General features: G+C 39.5%; 1 protein-coding gene across 1 annotated transcript in view; it reads left to right on the top strand.

Annotated features, from left to right (window-relative positions):
* LOC141392539 (uncharacterized) overlaps window positions 1-11,955 on the top strand; it is a 62,408-nt gene extending 50,453 nt beyond the window's left edge. The window contains exon 4 of the mRNA XM_073965474.1: window positions 11,863-11,955. Within this exon, the coding sequence (XP_073821575.1) occupies window positions 11,863-11,955 (93 nt within the window). The remainder of the gene's footprint in view (window positions 1-11,862) is intronic.
* Window positions 11,956-20,045: the final 8,090 nt, after the last annotated feature.

Genomic DNA, 20,045 nt, shown 5'->3' on the forward strand with positions numbered 1-20,045 from the left:
CTGTCAAAGGTCCAATTAATACCTCTTTTTTTGGAACATAAATATAACATAATCTCATCCAAAACTGCTGCAAATAAAAGGGGGGAGAGGGGGCAACCTTGTTTAACTCCCGCGTTCGTATGGAAGGATTCGCTTGTGAGGCCGCTATGACGAACGTGGAGTGTGGTATTCTCGTACATTGATTTGATAATATTTATTATTTTCTGCGGCACCCCTTTTGCTGTTAGTGTTGCCCATATAGCATCGCGGTTTATAGAGTCGAAAGCTTTTTTGAAATCTACAAATATGAGATACAGTGGAGTTTTCCATTCTATGGATTGCTCTATTATTATGCGCAGTGTATTAATTTGATCTAAGCAGCTACGGTTTGGTCGAAACCCTGCTTGTTCGTCACGCAGAGACTTCTCTATGCTCTGCAATCTATCATTTAGAAGGATGGACATTAATTTGTAAACTGTGTTTAATATGGTTATGCCTCTCCAGTTATCGCAGACAGTTAAATCATTTTTCTTTGGCAGTTTTATGATGGCTCCTTTCGAACATGTAGCTGGAAATTGCTCATTTGCCCAGATGTCTTTTACATAAGGTTCTAAAATGTTTGCTGATGCTGTGGGATTTGTTTGGAGTAGTTCGGGGGGTATGCCGTCTTCTCCTGGTGATTTATTGCGCTTTAGTTTTAATATGGCGTCTCTTATCTCTTCTACGGTGGGCGTATGTACATCTATCGAAACGTTAATGGGGGTATTTACATTCAGATGAATATGGAAATTTTGATTGTTGTCATGATCAATATTACTTATACGTTCGAAGTGTTGTTTCCATAGATGGATTTGATCCTCGGGATTAGTGACTATCTGTCCGTTGGAATCTTTTAGCCCTCGATTAGCTCGTACACTGTTGTTGCATAATCGGCCTATTAACTGGTGGACTTTCCTGGCATCGTTCGCTCCAGCTGCAGCCTCAGCTTCGATGGCTATGTTTTCGATATATTTTCTTTTATCGGTTCTGGCTGCTTTTTTTACTGCTTTTGCTATTATTTTGTATTGCTGGTTGGTATTGAAGTTTCCGAGTAGTCTTTCCTTTAGGGTATTCCTTTCCTGTATTAATTTCCAGGTGTTGTCAGATATCCAGATTTTTCTTGCTTCTTTCTTCCTGTATCCTATTTCCTTTTCCGCGATTGTTTTCAACGCGTTCACTGTTTCCTCCCATGGTTTGTTGTTAGTGGGTATACATGTTTCTAGAAGTTCACTGACCGTCTCTCTCTTCTGATTATTGTTATTAAGTATCTTCACATCGAGTTGCCTACCTATCTTCTTCGATTTACGTTTATAGTTGTGACGGAGCTTTATTTTAATCGTACCAATTAAAAGTTCGTGGTCAGTGTCCATATCTGCTCCTCGTTTTGTGCGCACGTCCTGTAAGGAACCTCTCCATTTGCGACTGATGCAAAGATGATCAATTTGGTTATGGGTTTGACTATTTGGGGATGTCCAAGTGTATTTGTGTATGTCTTTGTGAGGGAATATGGACCCACAAATTATGAGGTCGAATGTTTGGCAGAGTTCTATAAGACGATCACCGTTGTTGTTCTTTATGCCTATGCTATGTTTTCCCATTACGTGCGTAATACCCTTATTTTCGGTTCCGATTTTAGCATTAAAGTCTCCAATGAGCACAATTATGTCGCGATTAGGGATGTTTCGTAGCGTTGCGTTCAGTTGGTTGTAAAACTCGTCTTTTATTAAGGAGTCGGCATCCTCTGTCGGAGCGTAGCATTGTACAATGGAGACACATTTTTTGACGTTGCTTCGGAATCTTGCAGTGATTATGCGATCCGATATGGCAAGCCAGGAAATGAGAGATGTTCGATTTTGTTTTGAGATTAATAAACCGACCCCGCTTTCGCCTCTAGTCTCCTTACCGCAGTATATGACCAGGTTCCCTTCTTCAGTTATTAGTTCGTTACTTCCGTTCCATCGCATTTCATTGATATCTGTGATATCCAGTTTGAACTTAGCAATTTGAGCTTCTAATTGTGCTAGCCTTGACGGTTCCCGGAGCGTCCTTACATTCCATTGAGCGATTCTTATCCGTGTCCGTGTGCTTAAGGTCGTCATCGTTATTTTGGTGTTGTTTTCTGTATTATTTGAAGTTTCAGTAATCGATTGAGTTTCGAGTAAGAGAGTGATTGGCCCTCTGTACCCTATGACGGTGTTGGGGCTGCCAACTTGCAGGTGCCGTCCCACCTGTTCTAGTGTACACATTTGTATAGCGAATCGTTTGATCCAAGCTGGCATCCGCTTTCCGCTGTACAGAAGCCGTAGATGTGGATCCCACAACGCCAACTGTTTTTCAAACGCAACCATACCAGCTTTCTAAGCCTCTGCTTGCCATTTGTACTAAGGGACCAGCTGCCGTCCCTTAGGCTAGGTTTTGGTCACCCTCGGGTATTTTATTTCCCCGATGTCCGCCATAGATATCTATGATGAACGTTCCCCAATTCGCCAATGGGAGGGTCCCGATGGAGGATCTAGCAAACCCCACACGGGGCCCAGTGACTTTTACTTGTTCCCAAATCTAAAAAAATTGCTTGCTGGCAAGCGTTTTACCTCAAATGAAGATGCAATTACAGTTGTAAACCACTATTTTGAAAACCTTGAGGAAAACTATTTTAATCGAGGGATAGAATTGCTAGAAAAGCGTTGGACTAAGTGTATTGAAGTTTCAGGAGATTATATTGAAAAATAAAAATATTTTTAAATGGTTTTATTTAGCTCACCCCGTTTGTTTTATTATTTATTCTTGGGTCAAATTTAATAATTCAAATTTCACCCTCTTCCTGTCAACCGATTAATCTGAAATTGTGTATACACTTAAACCAAAGTGGCATCTGTTGGCCAATACAATTCTTCTTTTTATTTCACAACTGATGTCGTTTGTTGTGTTTACGGAGTTGCCGAGGTAGACGAAGTCTTTTACTACCTCAATATTATAGGAACCAACTTCCACAGTCGGTCCGAGCTCAATGGACGCATTGCGCGTCGACACCATCAACTTGGTCTTCTCACCGTTTACCGCCAGACCCGCTTTAGCAGATTCTCCTTCGACCTTCATAAAGGTATCAGTTACTTCTTTTACTGATCGGCCTATGATGTCTATATCATCAGCATAAGCAAGTAACATGTGGCTATTGGTGTAGATTGTGCCACGTAGTGTTCATGATACGGTAGTGTTCACAAAACTATTCCACGATAAATTGTCAACTCAGGATCGTAGGAGTATAAAGCAATTTAGCTACATTTAGTGACCGAATGGTCCGTAATTTGACACTTGAGGTTCCCAGTGGTCACAAAACTTGTCCACCAAAAATTGTCAGCATGCATAAGTCAATGTTTTGGTATGGCCCGTAAAATTGTAGCACCGATTTTAGTTTTTTTTTTGGTTTTTATATACATGTACGGGCAAGATTGGATGTCGTCCGTTGGCATTTATCATTCCCAGTGGTTAAAAAAATTCTCTATTAAAATTATGGGCATTGGCCCACCTTGTGGTATAGCCCCCATATAACCGTACAGTCCATTTTTAGCTGACAGAATTAGCTAAAATTGTGATAATTTATTATTCCATATGGTGGGTATAAACAGTTCGGCCCGACCGATCTTGATGCCGTTCTTACTTGTCATATTAGAGTGTTTTTATAGGGGTGGGTTAGTAACCTGACATCCAATTCAACTTTTCATCGTTCTTATAGCTGAACAAAATCCAAATTTTAATTTAGAAACGTCAAGGACGAATGGAATGGTCTACCTCGTATTTGCTTAAGAATAAATTAAATTCCTAATGAAGTTCCATGTCTTCTCTGTTGTGCATGAACTTTTTAATCCTTATTTAACATTTTTTAACTATACCATAATCAACAAAATGTTGATTACACAACTTCTTTCAAACCCCAAATCAACTTAACTCTCTTCTCGGCAGTTAATTTACAAATTATGAATACTCTGCCACATTTTCATTTCATTTTCCAATGACCCTCTTAAAAGTTCAAAAATATTCTTTGAAGAAATAAGAAAAAATCCCAAAAAGGAAAGCATAACAAAAGAAAGCTATTTTGCTTCAAGGTATAGCACAAAAAAGAAATGATAACACTTGTTTAGCAAGAAAAAATACCAAAGAATAATTATCCTTTGACCAGTATAATACCAGTAAACTCTCTTTATGCTTATTAATTGCAGAATACTTGAAGGGGCTTGGAATAAAAAAGTGGTAATCCTTCTCAAGTATCCAATGTATCAAACTTATTAGTAATTTTCTATATTTCGTTTTTTTGTTGTTTTTTTTATGGAAAATAGCTGGAAACTTGGGAAAAGAAAGAGGAATATTGGGAAAAAATGTGTCCCTTGCCCCTTTAGCATCTTATCTAGCTAGGGTTGTTATTCTCATCACTGGTTTTTGTTGCTGGCATAAAACATTTATGCAAATCATTTTATGTTAATAGTAAAAGTGTGCCTTTGAGCTAAACAATGGCTTTAATAGTGAACGTAGGAGCAACAAAAGGCATTATCCTTATTCAAGCGAACAACCATCATCTCATCATCTCCCAACCACTATTGGCCATGTTAACAATTTCTTCTGCAAGAGTTCCATATTATTCTTTTTTGTTTGGTTTTTGTCTAAGGACACACAGTGATGAAGTTGTAAACACATTTGGGGAAAGTTCCAAAAGCAAATCGGAAATTAATTTTTAAACGACTTTCGAGGAGTTACATTTTCGGGTTCGTTAGACTTTTTTAATGTATTCTTCTCCACAAGTTGTTCTTTGGAGGTAAATATATGATGGCTTGCGCATACAAGTGTGCTGAATAAGAGTCTCTGATCCGTGCTCTAGCATCGAGAGGGCCTTCCCAGGGACCAGTTAGTTTAACACACTTGTGAACTATATCGGACAACTCCGCCATTTAACTTCCCCAACAAAGGTTCAAAGTGTTCGCTTAAAAGCTATTTAAGAATTGTTCGATGATCATTCCAAATTTTTTACCGAATGCATTCCTGGTGGTCCTGATTACAAAGATATAATTTAGTTTTTTCGTAAACTCCAAAAATCCGATGGTGACAAAGTAAAATAACTAGTGAACATGGTAAATACACAAGGAGATGACTCCCAAACTCAGATCAAGTCCCAAAATGAAATATATCGGCTCATTTTTTTTCGGGTAATTTCTTCACAAAAACGAAAAACTCTTTTGATCTAACAGGAACAACTATCAATGGAAGACCCATGAAAAGGGATGCTATTTGTAGAATGATTTCATGCACAGAAGAGTCCCGTGAAAGAGGTTAACTTGGAAGAAAGGAAGGTTTTCCCACAAATAAATAAGTAAAAAAGTTAAGTTCGGTCGGGCCAAGCATTTGTTACCCTCCACCATAAAATATTCTGATCGAAAATGGAATAATTCGTTTTTCTTCCTTCCAGTAATTTTATGCTGAGAAATTTTTCGAACACGGATTCCCCAAATTCCTTATTTAGGTAAGGAAATGTATCAAAAAATGTATTCAATAGGGCGGTATTTTTACATGGGAGCTACATCAAAGTGTGGACCTATGTGGACAATTTTGGAAATCTCAAATGCCAAATTACCGACAAATGCACCTATATTGTCCAACACTCCTAATCGTTATATGCCGGCTATCGTTAAGTGCCGGCTATACCAAACCATGGACCCATGCTGACAATTTATCATGGAAAAGTTTTGTGACCACTACCGTTATATGAGTGCTGTACCAAAACATTGGCCTATGTTGAAAATTTTTGGTGGAGATGTTTAGCGACTGCAGAGAACTTCAAATATCAAATTACGGGTATGCAGTTCAGCACAAAAATATAGCTAGTGCCCTAAACATTCCGAAAATTGGGAGGTACCGTTATATGGGGCCTATACCAAAACATGGACCCAGGTTGACAATTTTAGGGGTATACGTTTTGGGACCACTGCCAACATCAAATATCAAATTACTACTATTTCGGTAAAAATGTAGATAAAATTCTCAAAATACCGAATATCAGGAGCTGTCGGCTATGGCGAAAGATGGACCTATGTTGAAGAAGCTTCGTGACTACAGGGAACCTCCTGAAAATTCCGAAAATCGGAAGGTACCATTGTATGGGGCTATGCCAAAACATGGTACAATCGACTTGGTCCAAATTTTGGATTTTGTAATATTTGTCCAACCTTAGTTTAAGGCGGTTCACACCTTCTACTTCAAAATTAAGTTTCGAATTTAGATTATATCGGCTCATTCCTTCCTCACAAGAGTTCACCATAACTGCAGTTTAAGGGCTGTTCGAGGATCTTTGGGCATTTTGAAGGTACTCCTTGTGGTATTGTTTACGGCGATATTCTATATCCATTTTAGAAGCGGATCTTGTTTTTAGAGCATTTTCTTTCGATAGTTAAAACGCCTTCCACCCATTTAGTTGGTCACCGTGTGGTTTTTGACATTTTGTCAGGAAGCATGGTCTTGGCTATGAAAAATGGAATATCGCCGTAAAAAAGACTACAAGGAGTAACTTCAAAATGCCCAAAGGATCTTCGAAAAGCCCTTAAACTGCAGTTATTTTGAACTCTTCCTTCAGGGAACTTCTGCGCAAAAATCCAACCTAAGGTTTCAATATTTTTGTTTGCAAGTTCGTATGTCCAAAGAAGTTCACAAAAATCTGAAAACTCGTTATATGCACAATTTTTAGGAAAAATATTTTGGTTATGTGGCCGGTATTCGTCACCGAGTCCAACAACTCGTACAATTAAGAAATAATGAACCCTTCTTCCGTAACATTATACCAAAAGTAGTTCCTGAACAGAAATCATGGAGTGTTTTTGACTTGTTATAGTATTTTGTCAGCACTTAGCGAAAAGTTTCTGAAAGTCGGTTTCTGATATTGTCTTCTGAGATACGTTTTCGACCAAACATGAGTTTCGTAGTCTCAAATAGTACTGCGAGTAGGATTCGGAGTCTATGAGTCATATCTCCTTACTCCGTGCATAGGCGCATTCCTATTTTCTTAATTTGAATTATCTATCCTTTTGGAGGTATCTAATTCAAAGAAGCCGTTTAGGTTGCACTCAGGAATTAACGAAACCATGCAGATTTTATTCAAATGAATACGTGGGATGCACGAAAACTTTCTGGCCGCGTGTTTCCAGGCGCCATTTGAATTTTTTTGGAAAGTTTGAGAGTGTTTAGCCCAAACGTACTCAGGATAGTCTGTCATACGACTATGTGTTGTGTTGTTTATAGTGACTTGTAAAATTCACTTTGCAAATAAATGGAATTTACTTGTGAACATTTTTGACCGATTATTTTGCGGGGAGTTCAATCGTGGGCGACACTGGCCAAAACCGAAGTACGTGAGGATCGCACAAAATCGGCAGTTGTGCCAGAAAAATATTAAGTCTGTTATATACCGTGTGATAGAGACATCCTTGGGCATTTCTTCCACCAACTAACATTTGATATTGCATGAAGACCTGTTCGCAAAAATTGATTTTTCTCGTTAGATCCAGCAAAATTTGATGATCGCTCAAAAAATCGTTCTTGTGGATTGATGCAAAGAAGTTGTGAATAAAAACGATCGCGGTGCTTCAAACGACGTTTATAAGATGGCCACAGACCACAGACCACGAATCTTGAATCTATGTTTAGATCTTCGAAAGAGAGCCAAATCCAACGAAAGTTGTTTATGTAAGAAGTACTTCGAAGCAAGTAGTCGCCTGTTTCTTCGGCAAAACTGACCGTGTGGCGACTATACGGCTTGAGAAATGCAGGACGGTGCTACACGTCAATTTGTTTGCCTGAAGTCTCCTGAGAAATTCGAAAAACGAACAAGAGAAGACGAATCATTCTGCACAATGACAATGCGAGCTCTCACACATCGATTCAAACAAGCGCCTGTTTCACCGGAACAAACGTCGAATTGATGGGTCCTCCGCCATACGGCCCTGACTTGGGATCCAATGATTTCATTTGATTCCAGCATATCAAGATAAAAAGGCGTAGGTCAACGATTGTCGTAGCCAGAAGTTGATGTATAAGCGTTCAAAAACCAAAAAAACAATAAAACTATTTTGGATGATAAATATTCGTGTTTTTATTGTTAGACCAGATAGTTATTATGCAGCTCTCTTATTATAAAAGTTGTTTAGTAATTAAATACCATGTTAGATTACTGTATAGCATTAAACGGTTTATAAGATGATAATAAAGAACCGAACCTTTATAATCTCCAACACATTGAACCCCTTTGTGACATATTCGAGAATGGAGTTATAAAGGGATTACATTGAGATTCTGCAAACCGAAAGAATCCCAAAAACTATATTGTAGTCGATGTTCTTAAAAAAATAGACTAAGAAATACTCCAAATCTTGCGACAGCGAAAACAATGACAATTATCTGTGGGAATTAGACCGAATTTGGTTAAAACGTGTTGGGATATATGAATCAGACTGAGAACACACATGGTTAAAAATTTCAAAATACCGAAAACAGGGCCGAACTTTTTGTGTGGGGATATGGATCATTTTCATTTGGTACTATTCATCCATTTTCATTTCATTTATTGAATTTATATATTTTTGTCAAAAATGTATACAAAATCAACTAACTACACCATAAAGTAGCTTTACGTAACGCTACACAACATTCTAAAATTTCATGAATTTTGGTAAAAAAATGGGAGGTACCGTTCAATGGGGGCTACATATAAAAACGTAGACCTATTTTAACAAATTTCTCGTGGTAAAATACCAAAATTTCAGCTAATTTGGTGGGATAGTGAGGCCACAATTTTCAAAATATCGAAAATCGGGAAGTACCGTTCAATTGGGGCTATTTGAAGACGTGGGCTTACACCGACAAATTTTAAGTGGAAAGATGTAAACCCCCAACCAAGGCTAAATACCAAATTTCAGCCATGTCGTTGTGAAAATGAGGCTAAAACCCTCAAAATACCGAAAATCGGGAGGTAACGTTCTTCGGGAGGTACCGTTCAATTGGGGCTATTTGAAGACGCGGGCTTACACCGACAAATTTCATGTGAAAAGATGTAAAGCCCTCACGAATACTAAATACCAAACTTCAGCCATGTCGTTGTGAAAATGAGGCTAAAACCCTCAAAATACCGTAAATCGGGAGGTAACGTTCTATGGGGGCTGCATAAAGACGGGGAAATATACTCATAATTCTCTTCTGAAAAATTTTTACCCCCATTGATATTGATGTTGAAACCTTCAAAACACCAAAGATCGGAAAGTACAAGGTAAGGTTCTATGGGGACAGTATGAAGACGTGGAACTATATCGACAAATTTCAGTTGCAAAGTTGTATACCCCTAACGAAGACTAAATGCTAAATGTCAGCCATTTCTGTGTGAGCTAAAACCCCTAAAATATCGAAAATCGGGAGGAAACGTTCTATGAGCGATATATAAAAACGCGGTCCGATATACCCCATTTTCTTATAATAATATTTTACACTCCATATTATGGTGGACATGAAGCGAATTTTCATTGTGAAAGGCACATCTCTAGAACACCCCTTGAAATTGGCCTATATCGATAGAGAACTTCTTGAGGGGGGCTTCTCTGAAAAGAGTTTCTTTGTGCAGAAGATTCCATGAAAGTGGATTATATCCATAGAGGACCTTTTGAGAGGACTTCTTTCTATAGAAGACCCCTTGAAAAGGGCTTCTTTCTATCGAAAATCCCATGAAGGTTGCTATCCATTGAGGATCTCTTGAGAAGAGTTATTTTTTCTATAAAAAACTCTTTGAAAGACGACTTCCTTCTATAGAAGACTCATTGGAACATAGGTTACCTCTTGGGAGGGATTCTTTCTATAGAAGAACCCCTGAAAAGGACATATTTCTATAGAAGACCTTCAAGTGACTTCCTTCTATGAAGGACTTATTGAGAGGGTCTTATTTGAATAGAAGACACCTGGAAACAAGTTTCTTTCTATAGAAGATCCTTGAAAGTGGCTTTTATCTAGAGAAGGACCTCTTAAGAGGGGCTTCTCTGACAAAGAGTTTCTTTCTATAGAAGATCCCTTGAAAGTATATCCATAGAGATCCTCTTGAGACCCTTTCTTTCTATAGAAGACTCCTTGAAAGTGACTTCCATACATTGAGGACCTCTTGAGAAGTGCTTCTTTCTATAGAAGACCCCGCGAAAAGGCCTTCTTTATATCGAATAAACCCTTTGGCTTCTATCCATATAAAACCTCTTCAAAGAGCTTCTTTCAGCCATTTCGGTGTGATAATGAGCCTTAAACCTTCAAAGTACCGAAAATATGAGGGTACCGCTCTATCTGCGCTTATATCGATAGAGGACTTCTTAAGAGGGGCTTCTCTGAAAATAGTTTCTTTCTATAGAATACCCTTGAAAGTGGCTTATATCCATAGAGTACCCCTTGACAGACTTTCTTCCTACAAAAGACTCCTTGAAAATACCCCTTGAAAAGGGCTTCATTCTATCGAAGAACCCCTGAATGTTGCTTCTATCCATAGAGGACCTCTTGAGAAGGGTTGTTTTTGCTATAGAAAACTCTTTGAAAAAGGGCTTCTTTCTAAAGAAGACTTCTTGAAAGTGACTTCTATCTATATAGGACTTATTGAGAGGGGCTTCTTTGTATAGAAGACCCCTTGAAAAAAGTTTCTTTCTATAAAAGACACCTTGAAAGTGGCTTCTATCCATACATGGAGGTACTCTTGAGAGGGGCTTCTTTCTATTGAAGACCCCTGACATTTTATTCTATCTATAGAGGACCTCTTGAGAGACCTTCTTTTTATAGAAGACTTCTATACATAGAGGACCTCTTGAGATGGTCTTCTTTTTATAGAAGACGCCGTGAAAAGGGCTTCTTTCTATCCAAGATCCCTTGAAAGTGGCTTCTATCTATAGATAACCTCTTGAGAGGGGCTTCTTTCAGCCATTTCGGTGTGATAATGAGACTAAAACCTTCAAAATACAGGAAATATGGAGGTAACGTTCTATTTGGGCTGTATCAAAACCTCGACCGATATACCCTATTTTCAAATAATATAATTCTGCATTCCATATTATGGTGGACATGAAGGACATGACCTCTTGAAAGGTCTTCTTTCTAAAGAAAACCCCTTGAAATGCGCTTCCTTCTATAGAAGACTCCTGAAAATTGCTTCTATCCATAGAGGACCTCTTGAGAAGGACTTATTTCTATAGAAAACTTTTTAAATGGACTTTTTTCTATAAAAAACCACTTGAAAAAGGCTTCCATCCATAAAGGACCTCTATAGAAAACGTTTGAAAGGGAGTTCTCTTTATAGAAAACCATTTGAAAGGGGCTTCTAACGATAGAGTTCCTCTTGAGATGGGCTTCTTGTTCAGAAGACCCTTAAAAGGGCTTTGACCTTCCTTTCTTCACCACCATGATTCTATAAGTGTATTTATAAATATGTCACTTGTCCCAAAGTTGTACCGTGGAGTCTTCAGTCTTTATATTGGCTCTTCGGATCTTGAATCTATGTGTCTCTTGAGGTAGCTAAAAAGATCGAGACTCATTAAAGGCTATTGATAGTTTGAACAATCTGTTAAAGCCATAATAAATGATAAATAATCAACGCACACCCACTGTGTAAACAACGTTAACACCACAGCAGTAAATATCAGATATTTTCCTTTTGTTTTTTCATTCTTCTCTCATCTCCGCTTTTGTTTTTTCCTTTCTTAATAGTTTTATGTAAAAACGACAACGAAATAAAAACAAAAAAGACGAGAAATCAAAATTAAACGAGAAAAATAACCAAACCAATGTCCCCACAAACAGAGAATTGCCGCTGAACCCCAAAGCATTGAAATGCTGTCTGCCCTGCAGAAGTTAGTTACAAAATGTGAAATGAAAACAATGAAAAGCCTTTAAGGCGGAAAATAAGGCTGTCAGCGAATTCACAGCTAATCATCTTAAAAAACACTGCACAGAAAAAAACATTAAAAAAGACAGAGAGACAAAAACGGCAACAACAACGGAAACGCAGCATTGTCGGAGGTAACATCAAAGTCATTGCGAATAACAAAACAGAGGCGATAAGATTTTGCGAAAACAAATGGAGGATGATGACAGGCTCAGCGTTTTTCAAAATAACATTCAAAGTGCCCGAACACACACACACAAAAATACATTACTCACCACCAACAATCAGTTTGAGACCAACAAAATATCCAAATCAAGACAGTGCAAGCTAAGCCAGTAAACTAAAGCAGCCAGCTAATCAAGTCCCAGGGAACTGGCACAAATCTCTAAGTTCTTCTGTCTTCCACCTACTTTCTCATAGTTGCGTAATAAATGTCATAGACAAGAAAGAAGCAGTGTTCGTTTTTTAATCCGCTTGCCAGTCAGACCGAGTAGAGGTAGACAAACACCGTTTTAACGGCCAAGGGAAAAATTGTTGAATCGCATTTCACAAGGACCTACAAATTGAATGTCACCACTTTTGACAAAGGTGTCTTTAAAACGTCTTAGAAGAATTTAGGACGCTTTTTCGTGCTGGCATTGTACACAGAAACATACATATGTACATACTGACGTAAACTAATGTCGAGAGAAAACAAATCGAGAAAAATAATGGCAGCGAAACATCTGGTAGCACTTAATGGATGATGAGGAAAATAACTTAAGACAATTTTCTTAAGAAATGTTATTACCCAGACCACGAAACTATTTTACGTAAATAGAGCAATTTATAAGAAATATAAACAGAAAAACTGTGAGACTATAGAAGGAGTATTCTGGGAGTGGAACATATTTTTGACTACAATGACTACAATAACGGATAAGCTTTAACACATAATGATTTTTAGGATTTATCATCGTTCCGCTTGTATCTCCAGTGGTTACTGAACTTCCAGGTGTTACCTTGAAATGAAATAATTTGTCCATATATGTATATCTGACTTTACACCTGGCAAATCTACCATTTGCCAAATTTTGACCGTATGGCAAATTTTGGCACTAAAAGGCTACCTTTGACAGCCCTGTTAATGCAAGGCTGAAGTTAAAATATACCGAGCAATACGATAATCGATAATAGGAATAAATAAGTGAAGACGGCACACAGTGGTACCGAACTAGCCATTTCGGTGGGATAATGAGGACACAACCTCTAAAATACCGAAAATCGTGAGGTATTGTTCTATAGAGGCAATAAGAAGTCGTTGCTCTATTCAACAAAACATTTCTGGGGAATGTTTGGTACCCCAACTAAGACTAAATGACAAATTTCAGTCATTTCGGTTGGAGGCCATAACCTTCGAAATACCGAAAATCGGGAGGTACCCTCCTATGCGGGCTATATAAAAACGTGGAACTGATAATTCTCTTCTGGAATGTTTGATATACACATCGAAGACTAAATTCCCAAATGCACCAATTTTAGTGGTATATTGAGGACATCCACAACCCTCAAAACATCGAAAATCGGGTGGTACCGATCTATTGGTGTTATCTGAAGATCGAAAAATGTCAGGTGCAAAGTTTATTCTTACTTACTTAGATGGCTTTTATACTACATAGAACGTCTTGTTCCATAAGTCGAACTAAGAATAGATTTTCAAACGCACCGATCTTTTGCTTTACTTCTCCAATTTTGGATGCAATGTTTTATGATATCTTCTTTATCCATCCTGCTGACATGGCCAAACCAACGCAATCGTTGTAGTTCCATACGTTTTACTATATCGAAGTCGGCTGGTATAGCTCGTGGTTCATACGACGCCGGTATTCACCGTCAACGCATATTGGTCCATAAATCTTTCGAAGAATTTTTTTCTCAAACACACCAAGTTCTGCTGTTTTTATCTCTGGCCATTTATAGATTCGCATCTCGTATGACATTTTCCAGTAAGATTTTAAATAGGTTACACAATAGACTGTCACCTTGTCTGAAACCTCGTTTTTTGTTGAAAGGCTCGTAGAGGTTCTTTCCTATTTTAACTGCTGATCTTGTGTCAACCAATGTCATCCTGCATAGTCGAATAAGTTTTGCAGGGATGCCAAACTCGGACATGGCTTGAAACACCTTTCTCTAATTGGGCTGTCGAACGCGGCCTTATGCCTCTGTAATTTGCACAAACCGTCTTGTCTCCTTTCTTGTATACGGGACATAGTAGACTGAGGTCCCAATCGTTGGGTATGCTTTCTTCCTGCCAAATTCCTCAAATTAGCTGATGCATACTCCTTATTAGCATTTCGCCATCGGTCTTGAACAGTTCGGCGGGAAGTCCATCAGCTCCTGCTGCCTTATTGTTTTTCAACCGATTAATAGCTGTCATAACCTCACTTTGGCTAGGTGGTAGACATTCAATGTTGGCATTTACGATTGGTTCTGGGGTATCTTCATCGCCACCCATATCCGATACCAAAAGCTTCATAAAGTGATCCTTCCAAATCCTCAGTACGCTATCTGTTTCAGTTACCAGATTCCCTTCGTCATCTTTGCCGGAGAATGTGCCTGCACCATATCCTTCAGTCTGGTGTTTTACACTCTGGTAAAGTTTTCGGACTTCATTCTGACATCTCGAGTTTATCACGTTATTCTTGCTCCTTCTTTTTTCCCCTGAAAATACGCTTCTCCCGATAAGTTTCTTTCGCGCTTAGTGTTGCTACTGAATGCAGTGTTGCTCTGTATGCCGCGTTCTTCTTTTCTGTAGCCTTACGACACTCCTGATCGTAGCATAAATTTTTAGGTGGAGGTTTTTGGTACCCAAGTATAGATTTTGCGGCAGTCTGAAGGGAGTGGGCTATTTATTGCCGCTTCGCTTCTACATTATCGGGACAAAGAGTGCTGTTTTCCAGCATGCGTGTCACTTGAACGGAGTAGGCTTGTGCTTTATGTTGTGCTTGCAGCTTCTCGACATCCAGCTTCCGTCCTGTGTTAGATCGCACTTTTAACGAAACATTAAGGCGAGAGCGCACCTTGGCTGCTACAAGGAAATGGTCCGAATCGATGTTCGCACCTCGAATCGATCGGACATCTAACACACTGGACGAATGTTTTCCGTCTATCACAACATGATCAATCTGAATTTTTGTTTTCCCATCTGGGGATATCCACGCAGCCTTGTGTATGTCGAGGTGTTGGAACCTGGTGCTGCTCACTATCATGTTCTTTGTCGCTGCTAAATCAATCAGTCCCATTCCGTTGTCGGATGTTACCTCATGAAGGCTGAACTTGCTGACCGTAAGACCAAATATATTTTTCTTCCCAATTTTAGCATTAAAATCTCCTAGAACAATCTTAATGTCATGGACAATGCAGCGGTCATATGCTCTCTCTAGGCTCTCGTAGATTATATCCTTGGTCTGTTCGTCTTTCTCTTCGGTCGGAGCAAGGGCACAGATGAGACTGATATTAAAAAACTTTGCTTTTATACGGATTGTGGCAATTCTCTCATCTACCGGAGTGAAACTGGATACGAGATGTTTAAGCCTCCGGTTTACAATAAATCCAACACCTAGCTAAGGCTTCGTTTCATTGCGTAACTGTTTGTGATCTTTACGTCTGCCCGATTCCCTCGCTCTTCCTGTAAGGCGATAATATCAGATTTGTACTTATTGAGTACATCCGCCAGTGCGTAGAGGGTCCTGATATTCCAGGTCCTAATACGTTTGCGGGGGCCTTAAACTTTAGAGGGGCGTGTTTTTCTTCTTTATCTTTGTTTTTTCATAGTAAGCTGTTTTGACGGGGTGAGTTACTAGCCCAACGCCCAAACAAAGTTTTTATCGTTGTTATGGGTGAATGCGCGGCACATGTTAGCTCACTACCTTTAACGGGCGTTAAAGGCAGCTCACCAGGTGACACCACGGGGAGGTTAGTGTCCACTTTAGATGGAAGAAGGACCAAGATAAGTCCTGGGCTTTGCCATGTTAAAGCCGGTCAAGTCCGTTCCCTAGTATCATTCATCCCCTATGTCACCCAAAGTTTATATACTAAATGTAAATTTAAGCCATTTCGGTTGGATATTGTGTTCACAACTTTCCAAATATCGAAAATCGGGAGGGACCGTTATATGGCGGATATATGAAGGTGGTCATATGGTCATACAGCGACAAATTTCTGCTGGAAAGTGTAATACACACACAATACAATGAAAACTAAATAACAAATATCAATCATTATACATTAACAAAGGCTAAATAACAAAATTCCACCATTTCGGTTGGATATTGAAGCCACAACCTTAAAGTTACCCAAAATCGGGAGGTACCCTTCTATAGGGTCTATGTGAAAATGTGGACCTATTGTGATAATTCTCTCTATAATCGAAGGCTAAATACCAAATTTCATCCATTTCGGTTAGGTAAAATACCCAAAATCGGGACGGACCGTTCTATGGGTACTAGCGGAATGTTGCATACCGCAACGAAGACTCGGTACCAAAATGCAACCCTATCGTTTGGATATTGAAGCCACAACTTTCAAAATACCGAAAATCGGAAGGCACCTCTCGGAAAATTTCTGTTGGAAAGTTTTCTACCCTCCACGAATACTAAATAGCAACTTCAAGCCATTTCGGGGGGATATGGAGGCCACAACCTTCAAAATAACGAAAATCAGGAGGTACCGTCCTTAGGGGACTATATGAAGACGTCTACCAATACTGACAAATTTCAGGTGGAAATTTGTATACCCCCAACGAAGACTAAATACCAAATTCCGGCCATTTCAGTGATATATTGAAGCCAAAACCTTCAAAATACCGAAAAACGGAGGCACCGTTCTATTGGGGCTCTATGAAAACGTGGACCTATACCGACAAATTCCTGGTTGAAAGTTTTCTCCCCCCAACAAAGACTAAATACCAATAAATCCTGAGGGCAGTATGTCCCAGAATGCCTGCTACGGATACTTTTGCCGTGTTTCTCACCGTTTCATCCACCATAGGTCGGTGTCGGTGAGATGCAACGTGTGCCGTGAATGGCTATATTTCAGGAAGTGTTCAGGCCTGACCTCCCAGAGGGGGTGTAGTGATTACGTTGCTTCGTTTTGCGCCAACTTGAACCCCTAGTGTGTCTTCGTCGTCGTCATCGGATAATGAAACTTAGCCGCAATCTCCCCAACATCAGTACCCGCCTCAATATTTAACACCGTGTATTGCTGTTCCAGTTCCTCGTAACGGGACATTCCTGCAGTTTAATTGCGATGGTCTTCTTGGAATGATCAAAGAGATCGTGAATTTTGTAAGTAGGGGAAGTATTATGGTCGCGTCGATTCAGGACACATCGGAGTTGTGATGCATGCAACCTCTCTCGTTTGAGCTAAATGCGCATATCCCAACGATTAATAGCTGTGTCCCGCGTTATTCGCCTGACATCAGTCCTCTGATGGAATGTGATAACCGGCGATTCACGAGTTGTGTCATTTAACCCTATGGAGTGACCAGAGCAAAAAGATAGCACCACATATTGCACCCTGAACGAGGGCACACCCACCAGGATTAAAATGGATTGCCATAGTTCGCCTGACATATGACCTGTCATTGAACCATTTTCATATCCATATCATAACCTTTGCACCCCCTACTTAACATAACCATAGGAAAGCAAATTGGCAAGGATTCAGAGATTTCACCACCTAACGCCTCCGAGAACCGTCCAATCCCTCTGATGCTTGGGTAATAGAGAGGAATTTCCGAGACATGGTCACTCCTGGTTGAAAACATGAAATAAGACCTAATTTCCTTGCAGAGGCGCCGTACGAACCCTAGCGACCACAGAGTCAGAGACTTGACAGTGGAAGTCAATAGTTTAGTCGATGAACACAAGCGGAATAAGTGGCTAGAGCATCTGATGTGTTTCAACATTGGAACCGGTAGTAGTAAATTGTGGACAACGGTTAAGGCGTTATCGAACCTGGAATAAAGTATAATCGGACGTCCGTCATATTTAGCAGCGTGGTTAGTTAGCCACCCTCATAGTTCCCGAAGCCTGAAAAATTGACAAGGTGGTCCCTTTACTGACACCTTGCAAGGATGCCAGCAACGATGAATCGTACAGGGCGATCTCGCTTCTGTCACCAGTAGCAAAGATACTTGATGCGTTACTCCTCCCCAGTATTAGAGCTTGTTACCCAGTTTCGGGTCATCAATACGGGTTCCGAAAGCAGCATATTACCACAACAGCCTGCACCCCATTTCATTGGGTCTGCCTAAAGCTTTTGATTTGGTACAGTCAACCATGCTAAGCTGTTCGAGGATGTCGAGAATACTACCCTCCGGCATTCTTTGAAACGTTGGGTCACCAACTATATGTGTGTCATACATAGAAATCAGAAACAAAAAATCCAAACCCAGTAGAGAGATGATATCTCTGGAATTTTTTAACCTTTACCTTTCAGAATGGCGCTCATGACCTAAGGTCCCACAGTTGATATTATTTTTGTCAGGATAAACTATTATCTCATTGATCCTGTTGAGTTCTTGCACACGAGGAATATAGAAGTATCCGCCACTAAGTCAACAGCCACAATGTTCACCAAATGGACGGCCGAAATGAAGCTCCCACAGAATGCGTAGTTCCATGGAACAATAATTCCGTCCAAAAACTACCCCACAGTCCTGGAGATCACATTCGATTGCATGTATAAGTCGTCTGCGCACGCCACAGTTATCTGCGGTAAGATGATAAGCATGAAAAAGGTCCTCAAGTCGCTAGCCGGCAGCATTTGGGGAGCAGATAAAGAAACCTTGTTGATCGCATACAACGCTATCGGTCGGTCTGTGGTAATCCATGCGGCTTCAGTGTGGTGTGCCAACGTAAGTGATACGCAATGAATAACGTTGCAAACCTTCCACAATAGCACCCTGAGAACAGAAACAGGGTGTCTCTTCACGTCTTCAGTGAACCATTTACATGAGGAGTCTAAGATCTTGACAACAGGTTGTTGTCGATGCAATATTGGATGCTATAGGCAAAACCATCCAAACCAACACCTAATGGATAGGTACCACCCACACAGGCAATGCCAGAAAAGATCTCCATGATCCAAAGAGGGAGATCCAAAAAAAGAGAACTTATAGATCAACAAGCTTATCAGACAGTTTTGAGAGATATTCCTACTGATCCAGTCACTCTGGTTATAACAGCCCACGCTGTAAATACTGTCCTCGGAGATCATCCACCATCCGTGACAGCGAAAGAACAACAGGAGTCTAGACAAGCGAGATCTGTTTGGTGTAGCCGGCCCAATTCTTACTGGGCCTGGATTGATGGCACAGCGCAGAACGTCTGTCCAGCATGCAGCACCGGTCCACATGATATGCTGCGCCTTTTCAACTGCAATTTTTCGCGGTTCGGTCACAAAAATAATCCTTTTCGTAATGTGATTTTTTGATTTTCTTACAATGGCAAAAACACTTAAGTAGATAAGTTACACTTATACAACGCAGAGATTAGTTAGAAAAGATGTGAAAGTATTATTCTAAAAACATAAATTGTGAATAGAAAGCAAGAATTAATCTGTATTACACTGCAAGGTTAGCTGTCCGTTTAAACGGACAGTGGCAAAATCCACTACCGTAAATTTGTATGGGAAATTGGTGTTTTTTTACAATTATGGATAAAGTAAATATGCAGTTTTTTAGGGCGTACGATGGAAAATATTTTATAAATTGATGAAGATAGAGACATTTTGGCGCTAAGTTAACCCACTTAGAAGGTCACGCACAAACCGCTTTGAAAACGTTTTTTTAATACTATGAAAAAAAATATCAAAAAATTATTCCCTGTTGCACGAATGTATGACCTTTAATAACTTAAATAGCTTTTATTTCATTTTAATATTGAAAAAGTTCACGGACGAACCACTTTTAATTGATATGTGGAATAAAGTTATATATGATATCAAATTATATATGTATATGAAATGAGATGGCGATAAAATTGGTGAGAAACAAAGTTTATATCATTTTGATTATGTCGTGTGTAGGGTTTGGGTAGGGAAATCCCGCACCGGG

The sequence above is a fragment of the Musca autumnalis genome, unplaced genomic scaffold (genome assembly GCF_047663935.1).
Source record: "Musca autumnalis isolate F117 unplaced genomic scaffold, ASM4766393v1 scaffold_2, whole genome shotgun sequence".
NCBI classification, from domain to species: Eukaryota; Metazoa; Arthropoda; class Insecta; order Diptera; family Muscidae; genus Musca; species Musca autumnalis.